General features: G+C 47.6%; 1 protein-coding gene across 1 annotated transcript in view; it reads right to left on the reverse strand.

Annotated features, from left to right (window-relative positions):
• Positions 1-4257: 4257 nt before the first annotated feature.
• Positions 4258-11318, reverse strand: part of Tmtc1 (transmembrane and tetratricopeptide repeat containing 1) — a 205632-nt gene continuing 198571 nt past the window's right edge. The window contains exon 22 of the mRNA XM_005364621.2: positions 4258-9847. Coding sequence (XP_005364678.2) covers positions 9707-9847 — 141 coding nt within the window. The 3' untranslated portion in view covers positions 4258-9706. The remainder of the gene's footprint in view (positions 9848-11318) is intronic.

Raw genomic sequence — 11318 nt, forward strand, 5'->3', positions numbered from 1 at the left:
AGGTGGGACTGAGAGGGGGTCTCAGCCCCTTTGGAGGGAGGAACAGAAGAGGTAGGAGGCCACTGGTGGCTTCTCGGCAGCTTCTCTGACCATTCAGGTTCTTACCCGTCAATGTCTAGTGTGTTGGGGTCCCTGGGTAAGGGTCTTGTGCAAATCAGAACACAGGATTTGCAGAGTACGAACACCTGCATAATAAGCTTTATTTTGTATGGCCTTTTATTTTTTCTTTTTGTTTTTCCTGAGACAGGGGTTTCTCTGTAGCTTTAGAGGCTGTCCTGGAACTAGGTCTTATAGACCAGGCTGGCCTCAAACTCACAGGGATCCACCTATCTCTACCTCCCAAGTGCTGGGATTAAAGGCGTGCGCCACCACTGTCCATTTTGTATGGCCTTTTATACAGATTAAAAAGCATTACCTCAACTCTGAAACCCCCCTTTACTCATGTACATGGTCATGAGAAACTCTTGCCTCTCCTTGCAAGAAACAATACCTAAATTAATAACAGTAATAAAAATGAAAAGAAGTACATAGAAACAAGACAACATGTATGCAGGAGCAAAGCACTCCTTTGTAACTGGTAGAGCGTGTAGAACTGAGCTCAAAGGCCACTTCCCTATCCAGAACGTTTGAGAAATGGGCAGAGAAAGTTTGCTTTCATCTATGCTTGGTTTGCCAAGCAACCGTTTCCAGGTTCATCTCATCTGTCCCAGGAGGAGCCTGCACTCTAAGCCAGTTCTATGTCTCCACATACCCCAATATCTGACTCCCAATTTCGTTTATTGATAAAGAGTAATTAGTTAACTGCTTCATTGGCTAGAGACTGAGTCTGCCCTGAAGATGCTGGGACCACCAGGCTCTAAGGAAGAGGGTCCTTAACAGAAAGCTCCAAACTCCCAGTCGAGAGCATTACACCTAGCAGGCTTGCCTTTGGGGATTCCTGGGCCCATCCTGGCCACAACCATAGGGAATCCAGAGCAAACCCATTCTATCAATCTGTGTATCGCCACGAGATAGTGGCCTACCATAAAAGTTTCAGCACATCTATCTCTGGCCGTGGATCCTTGGCTTCCCCTCTTGACTCTGTTCCTTCCTCCCAGAATTCAGTTCTGTCTTCCCCGCCTACCTAAGTTCTGCCCTATCAACTAGGTCAGGGCAGTTTCTTAATTAACCAATGAAAGCGACACAAAGACAGAAGGACCTCCTACACCAAGCCATGGAGATGTGAGCCTCACCCTGTGGCAGATCAAGGTTCTGGGGCTTGCAGGCCAGCGGCAGCAGTCTATCCCCTGACAGAGGTTCCGTGGTGTCCATGAGATCTCTGAGTCCTCCTCACCGGCAGACTGCTGACGTCAAGTGGGGAAGCTGAAACTGCTGCCTCAGTTCTCTCAGTGCACGGTCTGCCTGCACCCCTCACAGTTCCGGGTCCAGGCATCCCTCACGATCATTCTGGGTTTCCTGGTGCCTCCTGCCACAGCCTGGCCTTGGGAGAGGTGTCCCCATGGCTGAAGGTCCCCTCCTGTGTGTCAAGGGCCCTGCAGCAGATCCAAGGAAAGCTTAGACCCATGAAACCCTGGAGCAGGATGCATAGATGGCAGCTTTGCACCCAGGAATCCATGCTAGATGCAAGCCAGCACTTCTCAAAGCAGGAGATTCAACACTTAGCTACCATCGAGCTTCTAAGAAGCCTGCCCAACCTCTTGGCCCTCAAGAATGTTCACATTCACTGCTTTCCTGGGTCGCAGTATTTACCACAAGCTTCAAAAGCCTGAGCCAACGCTGTGTGATCTGTTGTGATGGAGGAAGGTCATTGGTTAAAAAATAAAGAAACTGTCTTGGCCCATTTTATTGGTTAGAACATAGGTGGGTGGAGTAAACAGAACAGAATGCTGGGAGGAAGAGTAAGTGAGCTCAGAGGCCATGCTCCCCTCTCCCGGGCAGAGGCATGAAACTCAGACCCAGGATGGACGTAGGCTAGAATCTTTCCTGGTAAGACTGTTGCTACACAGATTATTAGAGTTGATCGGGATATGAGAATTAGCTGGTAAGGGCTAGAGCTAATAGGCCAAGCAGTGTTTAAAAGAATACAGTGCCCATGTAATTATTTCAGGGCATATGCTAGCAGGTGGCTGGGGTGCTGGGGACGCAGCCCCGCCGCTCCTATTACTACACTGTTGTTTAAGGTACTACAAGTAAGATATCATGTCTGTATTTTCTCCATCAATATTGGGTGGCAATAAGTTCGCCCGGGGACGTGAAAGGAATAAAAGCCAGACTGTTAGTGGACTTATATTTGATCAGACTAAGGGCAAGCCTAAGAGGACACTGCGTGTATCGGCAATCAGAGGGGCTCAGGGCCTAAGAGGACACTGTGTGCATCGGCAATCAGACAGGGCTTCACTGTCTCTTGGAATTGGGGGGGGGGGGCGCAGAGAAGCAGAAGCAGAGAGACAGGCGTGTGTGCTGTGCAGATTCCAGCCCATTTCCCTGCTCTTCCCATCAAATTTGTAAGTGCAGGCGCAATCACCCAAAGAGCGTTTTTTTATCTTAATGAACCGAGTCCACAGAAATGAAGCAGTGGTCCCGGGGCAGAGGTGGTAAAATATTCAGCTTCCAGGTCTGAGTCCCCTCTTGGAAACATCCCAGAGTGGCTGGCTGGCTAGCGGCCAGCTGACTCTTTCCTCCCAGTGCAGAGAGGATCGACCTATGAGCCTGCAGGCTCACCCAGGTGCATGTTGTTTTCCAGGGAAGCTCAAATGCCCCCACAGACTCAACTTTCTTTTTCAGTAAGAGGTGATATAAAGGCACCTGAAGCCTTTGGAGTAAAGCCATTGGCAGCTGGGCACTCATGCTGTGTAGTAACTGCAGGGGCACAATGATCCAGCTCTGGCCATGCCATGTAGCCAGTCTCCCTGGGTGGTTCCCAGACATCCCCTAGCTCACTTACACGTGGTCCACATAGCTTTGTCTATGTTCTCTGGTTCCTTCCATACAGTTGGGCATGCTCTCTTTCCTTGTTGCTGCATGACCCCTTTGTCACTAGTGTTGAAAGCCCTCGGTCTTATGGGTGATGCTATCCTAATGTAGAGAATTTACCCCGTACAGGTGCACCCTAACAAAGTCTTTCCATTCATGGGAAAAGAGCCTCTCAGTATGGATTAAAATACAGTGTAGCTGGTGACTGTCTAGCTTCAGATCTACTGGTAAGATAATGGTTGGCAGGTAGAAACTGTCTGTGGTAGTGGAGAAACAGTCCAATGATATTTAAAATCACAGAACACATAGATAAATAAAAGAAGAAAAGCACTTTAGTCTCAGGGAGGGGACTGATTTGCCCTGGGGTGAATTTGTGGCACATGGGATCTCTGTCTTTGGTTTGGACACATTTTCTCTAGGCTATGGAGGTCCAGCACTCGGGATTCAGAGGCAGGTGGATCTCTGTGAGTTTGAGGCCAGCCTGGTTTACGGAGAAAGCTCCAGGACAGCCAGGGCTGTTAGACAGAGAAACCCTGTCTTTGAAATTAAAAAAGAAAAAAAAGTGTGGCTGTGCTCTTAGACTCTTAGAGCTTGATTATTAGCACCAGGCCGGAGCTGGGCCTGCTGACGTCACAGAGCAGGAGGGGATCCCAAGCCTCACCCTCCCAGGATAAAAAGACAGTCAGTGGTTGCTGGGGACGGAAGACGTTCTTTTCCTGTGGTAGCTGCTGCTGTCGAGGTTCCCCTGCGCCTGTAAAGGAACCTGAGCAAACATGCCAGGCCCCTACAGAGAGAATGCGAGTGTGTGGTGCGGGGGCGGGGAAAAATGCCTCTATTGATAACACGGAGAACCAAAAAGAGGACTTTTCCTAGTTTTTAATGGAGATTGTGGTGTTTTCTACCCTTTCGTGCTAGTGATCGAATGTTAAGACAGAATCAGTAAAAGCCAGTGAATGGAAGTTAACGGAGCAGACAGAGCTGCGCGTGGAGGGCTGAGTCCAGAGAAAGTGGGGTCCAGTTAACCATGAATGAAGTACAGGGTATGGGGAACCCTTGATTTCAAACTTCCTTTGACACCATAGAGGCCACGGGCACCTACCAAGCAGCCTTAGGCGAGTTCAGTCCGGAGGTAGAGTCTGGTGTGAGTGAGAAGCTGACAGTCATTGTGTGGCCTGAAAGATGACGGACAGGCCATCTTTGCTTCTGTAGCTCAGACCCACTAGCAAAAGGCTTATTGGTGGATTCTAACCAGAGAACTTGAGAGACTGAGGCCAGACAGAGTTCTCACTTTACCATGTTTTATATAAAATAGACATTTACATAAATTTTGTTTTTGAAAGACTTAGGCAAAGTATACAGTCAGACTTCAACAGAGAAGTATTTTAAGCAGCGAGAATAACACAGGTGTACATATACATACAACCAACCAAAATAGAACACTGAGCGGTGGGAACAGAGACCAAGGTCCCGACAGCAAACACAGCGACTTTCACACGTCCCTGGCTTCTGCAGACAACTTGGGTCCCTAGGAGAAGGTGTCATCTTTTCTCCCAAGAAGGTGACAGGGTGACCATACGAACTTTAAGCACAACTGGAAGACTTACTATTGTCATGTTAGCACACTTGGGCAGCCTAGTCTTCCCAGGGTTGCTTGTCTGTGTTTTGTTGTGTTTGTTAGTAAGAACTGTCAGGAATAAGATCATTGTTTTGATGGATGTGTCGTGCTTCTAAATGCATTTTGGAGGCTCGCGGTATCCTGGGGGCCACTGGACGAGACAGTGCTCCATGAGGAGGGACAAACTTTACCTAGGTGTGGACTGACCTGGACTGACCTGCCCGAGTGAGGTGGCTCCCTGGACTGATGCCAGAACTAGAATTTTGAAGCGCCGATCTCGAACTAGTGCGCCCCCACAATGGGCCAGCAGCTAAATCATCCCCAAAGGGGTATGCATGGTAGGAACTTCCAGGCTCGCTACCAATATTTATCCTGTGTCCCTGACCGGGAGGAGACATCCTGGACCTCTGCGTGTGGACATTTCCGGTTAGGAATGACTGGCAGCCTGTATTTTCACTCAGACCAGGACTGTGTTTTGTAAGGTGCTAGTATTATTTTGTCTTTTTTATATGCCCTGATGGCTTTACCCGGAAAAATCACTGGTGATGAAAATGTTTTAATATGAACCAATTGATGACTCCAGATAATTCTATCCATCCTGTTTTGTACGTGATTACTTTATCTCCTCCCTCAGAACAAAGAACTCACAGAAACAAAAGTATTGGAAGAGTTTTCAGAATGATATAGCAAGCTTTGCATTGAAAACCGAGAATAACGGTAAGAATTATAATATTTTCGGTATTGGTTTCTGGTATTCTAAAACCTTAGCTTGCACAGCTGCAGTCTGAAAGGAGGTGTGACAGACATCTCCACTTTCCAAAGGATGGCATTAGATGCTTGGTTTTGCTGTATTCGGGTGATGCCAACAAGTGTGACTGGAGAAGAAGACAAAACAACCCTCCTGTACCATAGCTGCATGCTTTTGGCGGTTTAGTTCCTAAAGGTTTATTATTCCCCTGGGTGGATCCACACAGATAGGAGCAGGCATTTTTGCCCATGATTCCTTGTCAAAAGGAGTTTTTGTTTGTTTGTTTGTTTGTTTGGTTTGGTTTTTCAAAACAGGGTCTCTCTGTGAAGCTCTGGCTCTCCTAGAACTTGCTCTATTGTAGACCAGGCTGGCCTCAAATTCACTGAGACCTACCTGACTCTGCCTCTGCCACCCCAGTGCTGCTGGGAATAAAGACGTGTGCCACCACACCCAGCTCATCAAAAACAGGTTTTAGTAAGTGCAATCAAGAACAAAACAGGAAAGCCCAGGGTCTGTGTGCCAGGCAGAAAGAGGCAATCTCTGTGCCGTGGACACCTTCTAAGAATAAAAAGATATCAGGGTTTTGGTTTGTTTGTGTTGTTGTTGTTGTTTATTTTCTATCCTTGGCTCTTGCCTGCTGTGTGCAAATGGCATTTTCTAAAGAGAAGGACACATTACAGACCAGCTGCCACCCCTGCCGTCTCTCCCTTTGACACCCAAGCATTTTCTAAAGAGAAGAACACATTATAGACCGGTCACCACATGCACAAAGCCACCCTACTCAGTCACCTGCCGGTCAGCCTAGGAATGTGATGACCCATCCTTTAGAATTCCTTGGCTCACTTTGGTCCAGTAGCTAGAAATAAAAAATTCATATTCCCCATCTGCTTGGTAGAAGCTGTAAGCCTCATTAAAGCATCAGTCCTGCAGGACTTTGCTATCGGCAGAGCACTGCGTCTCAGGGAGTTTGGAAGAATGTTCACAGTTCTCCAAGGGCAGCTAGTGTGGAGAGACCCTGGGCAGGGGGGAAGGCCTCCTACTAGCCCAGCTGCTCTGTAATCAGAAGGATGCAGCCTATCTGCTAACAATCACTAGAAACGGGACCTTTGTTTTTTTCTCCTCCTCAGTTCGGTCACCTCAGGTCGCTTCTGCGGTGTGGTTTGGAATTTTTATTTGGTCTTGTCCGAAAGCTGAAAAATACCTGTGAAATTCTGCTGCAGACTTCAGAAGGGAACCTGCATGCTGATGAACACCAGACACCTCTCTGCTTTGTGTCAACCTGCAGAATTAACAAGCCCAGAACTGAGATGTCTCTGGTGGCCAGTAATGGAAGGCTTGCCTTGCATCGATGGAGTTCTAGCCCCAGAAACACACAAACAAACAAGGGCCCAGTCCTCACAAAAGCATCGATTCCCCCATAGTTTCTGCATTTTTGGTTCGTTTGCCTGAGTCCCACCACCTAACCAAAAGACACTAATAACCTGAAACATTTGAATCACTTTGAAAAATACTAATTGAGTAATTCCCAAGTTTAAAATAAGCCACCGGTCACTCCTATAGCTCCCATGTCAAAGGGCACAAGAATGAACTGCCACTGGGCTTCATGACAAGGGCAGTCTGGGTCTAGGTAGGGTGACAGGCAGGACTGACAGGGAATGGTGGGGGAGGGGCTCCGGGGATGAAGGGCTCTATGTGTAACTCAGGAAAGAACCCTGAGAACACCATGCTGGGGCTCAGCCCAGGCAAAGCAACTCCTCCTTCTTCCCCAGGGCATGGTGCAGCACTCTCAGACCCAGGCTAGACCCTTTCTTAAAAACACAAGCAAACCCTCAGAATAATTTAGCTGAGGCCGGAGCTCAGCCGGAAAGTGCTTTGTGGAGTTCTCAGCGCCAACAATAACGACAAGGACGACGTCAGAATCGCCAGCAGAGGATCTGCGTGCCCTAAGCCAACTCCACCCCTAGTTTCAGAAAGAGCTCTCCAGTCACTCACAGAGCAAAGCCTGCTGGTGGTAAACCAGATGCGTTTTCACAACAAGCCAGGCTCTTAGTTTCTACGGTAAAAGGACGACTCCCACGCATTATCCCACGTGACAAGGACCAAACAGCCTGCTACAAGATACACTCGACAGCTTCGCGACTGACTTTCTCCCAGGCAACCTATCTACCAAGGAAACTCTGCTTGGCTCATTTAACATCCGAGCCTACCACGTGGGCTGACTTCTCTTCTTTTTAAGCAGTGTGTGTTTTTACTGCTCAGGGAGATGCCAAAGTAGGCAGACAAATGAGGAAGGAGAGAGGCCCCATGTAGCAGCCTCCTAGGCGCCACCTGGCTTTTTCTCCTGGGAAACATTTATGTTATAGTTGCCTTTTTAATTACTCCAACAAATTTACACTGAGACCTTTTGTAGCAATTCACATAAGGCGAAGTTATATCAAACTCTGTGGTTCCATCTGTCCCGTTAGTTTTTAATACACCCACTTTGGTAAATACTGTTCTAAAGAGAGGTACTAAGGTGTTGCCAAAGACCCTTGCTTTCTAAACTAGAGGCTTGGAATTATTTTATAGCAAGCACTATAGTACATATTTTTGACCTTAGATGGAAGAAAATAAGATTCCGGATCAATCTGTGATATGTGACCCTGGCAGCTGATTCCAGACATCAGGTGACAGGGACACATGCTGGCCCCAAGAGCAGGGGAGCACTGGGTCAAATGCCCTTTTGGGGGGTGGAGGGTTTGAGAAAGGGTTTCCTGGTTGTCCTGGAACTCACTCTGTGGACCATGCTGGGCTCACTGAGATTCATCCGCCTACCTCTGCTTTCCAAGTGTTGGGATTAAAGGCATGCACCACCACTACCTGGCTTCACCATGCCTTTTCAAATAAATTTTCAGCCACTTATTTTAACTTACCTGCCATAAAATAAAATAAGATAACACACAGAAGCCCGCCTCCTGGTGCTGGGCTCCTCTGATCTGGCTGGACAGGTGAGATGTTTGTGTGACACCTGGCTTGGCAGCAGGGCCTGGATGACCTTCGGGTTTCTGCTTTCAGTGATAAGTATCCAGTTAAAAGCAGGTGCTCCAACCCCTTCACTGACTACCCAAACATGGAGCTGACCCGTGATTCCATTAGCTTTAAGTGGCATACAACCAGCATAATTTGGGGCGATTGTTAAAGCTTTCTTATTACACAGTTTTTATATGATTGGTTTTGAGAGCTGCTATCAAAATGACTATGTACAGAGACAAAACCACACGTGTGGATATATATATTAAATATTTTATAAGTTATACAATAAATAACACTAAAAATAATGTCAAATTATGATTTCAACTTTGCCTTCCTCGTTTTTAAATATAAATATATTTTTTTAAAAAACTGTGAATCTAGACTTTACCCGAGAGTTATAGAGCATTCTCCATGGAGTCTGCTGTCAGTCACTTGTCTCTTAAGCACAAAATTCCCAGTAAACCTTGAAAGTCAATAAATAGAGCTCTTTTCCCTCAACTCAGTCCGTGAGGAATTCTGAAACACACTGTAAAGGTTCCTCAATGCTCAAATATATCTCTCAAAAATAATAAATCTCATGACATCTTGACCTTAAGAGAATAAAGGTGAGCACTTCTCTAGACTGGCCCTCGAACACTTCCACGCAGAATGCACCCCGCACCCTACCACTCCACGCCTGGGCAGCCAGGGTGGCAGTCTCCTGGTGTATGCACTGAGAAGTTTCAGGGTGGAGACACAACTCTAGTAATATCTGGAATACAATTCAAACATTTAAAAACATTTCCGTAACAAAACAAGGATGCTGAGCTTTTTTCGTTGTTGTTTTTTGTTTACTGCTCAGGGAGATTTTTCCTGGAGAGATAAAGATACCCACATACAACTCTAGAAGCTCGCCCGTGGTTTAGGCACTGAAAAATGTATATCAGAGTGGAATTTAATGTACTTCTCCAAAGGTCCTTAGTGGTACTCTTAGGGGATATCAGACCAAGCCCAGCGATCAAGTGCTCTGCTCCCATGCCTTCACAAGACAACCAAAGTTCTTCACCCACTCTGGACTCCCGCGGGCCGACTTCAGAGGAGGCTGTCTCCTCTGTGTTTCTGGGCTACCATGACGTTCCACATCTGCATCCTGGGGACTGGGGGTGACACAGACGGAGCCCATAAAGCACACACGTTACTTCCCTGCACACTGCCTGTTCCCCTTTGCTGTTCCCCTTTGTCTTCCTGGAAAACAACCCTAGCAGCAGGGTCACCAGCAGCTTCTCCCTGTGCCACCAGGAGGCAGAGCCTGCTGTTGCGAGCAAGGCCTCTCTGTCTTCTTTCAGCCTGCTGAGTCCCGCGTGACTGTGTGCCAGGAGCTAGGTCTGGTCCCTTTCTCGGATTTCCTGTAACCGTCTCTCCAGGCGATCCAGCTTGGCTAGGTTCTCCTTCAGCAGCTTGCTGTCTGGGACCAGCCTCAGGGCTCTCTCATAATAGACCCTGGCAGACACGTAGCTTCCCTGGAAGGTGAGGGGCAGAAAGAAAGGCTGCTCAGCACACTCCTCTGAGGAGAGAAACTCCCCTCCCCATCCCGCCCTTCCTCCTACTGCCAGTTAAGGGGCCCTAAGGAGACCTTCTCTGTGGATGTTTTTATCTTTATCTCTTGGGCTCTATTGGAATCCATCTGTAAGAGCCAGACCAGCTGGAGAATGTGGAGTCTCATAGCTACACCACAAGTGTAAATGGCAGAAACACAGATTTCAGCTTCTTAGTACGGAGGAGACTGTCATGTTGTAGAGTTCTCAGGAGGTTAGCGCTGGTCTGTGGTTCTTTGTAAACAAGTAGGCTTGGGGTTGGGGGTGGGGAGGGAGAGCAGTAATTAAACAGACATCCATTTATCTTTTTAGTGTTATGCCCAGATCTGCTGAGTCTCCCCCAAACCAGCAAGGTGACAGAATCCCCGTATGTAAAAACAAAGAGCCTTTATTCTTACACAAGTTCGAATTTGACTGTTCGTGTGTTCAGCACACTGGCTCAATCAGAAAGCCCTCGCTAGGGTGGGTGTTTTGTTTTTTTTTTTTATAATAGCAGAAGTTGGAGTGAGGGATTTCTAAGGTTCAGGACCCCTGACTGGCTGACATTTGTATAGGGGGGTCCAGGTGAAAAGAGATGGGTGTGTGCTGGCAGGTGATCCTATCTACAACGGTTGGAATGTTGGGAATCTCCTTTGGGTGCTCTGCCCTGGTGGCACCTGGATGGTCTCAGACTGTGGTCTTTCTCAGAACAGGCATTGCCTCAGGGTAAACTACTGAGACTCACACCCATATTGAGCTTGCCATGGCTGGGCCCTACACTTAGTTTGTTCTAATGTTAGACTTAAAACACAAAAGCACCCTTTGCCTAATGCAAGTTTTACACGATGAAAGACTTGATTGATAGAAGAACTTGGGGCTGGAGAGACGGCTCCACGGTTGGGAGTACTTGCTCTTTCAGAGGACCCCAGAGTAGGGTAGAGGGGGCTGGTGACATTCATGGCACACATGATGGCTTACAACCGTCTCTAATTCCAGTTCAAGGGATCAAACACCCTCTTTTGACCTCTGTGAGCACAACATGCATTTGGTGTACATACACACATACATGCAGGCAAAAGCTCATACACATACAGTAAACAAATATTTAAAAAAATTAGAGATGGACTTTGGTTTATCTCGTAGCCAGGGTACGCAGTGAAAAGTACCAGCTAGACACTCGCGGCAGGAGGGAAGGAGGAAGGTGACCTCTGACCTGTTGAGCACACTTGTTCCCACTTCTGTCAACTCTCATCTGCTCAATAATACATGTGCCTGGGCTCAGACGGTCACAGACCACTGGTAACAGTCGGTAGCTTTTCCTAGTCCCCGTTCTATAGCCTGACATACATCCTCCCCCCTGTTATACAGCCTGATGTACATCTTCCCCCCTGTTCTACAGCCTGACGTACATCTTCCC

This window comes from Microtus ochrogaster (genome assembly GCF_000317375.1).
Source record: "Microtus ochrogaster isolate Prairie Vole_2 chromosome 14 unlocalized genomic scaffold, MicOch1.0 chr14_random_2, whole genome shotgun sequence".
NCBI classification, from domain to species: domain Eukaryota; kingdom Metazoa; phylum Chordata; class Mammalia; order Rodentia; family Cricetidae; genus Microtus; species Microtus ochrogaster.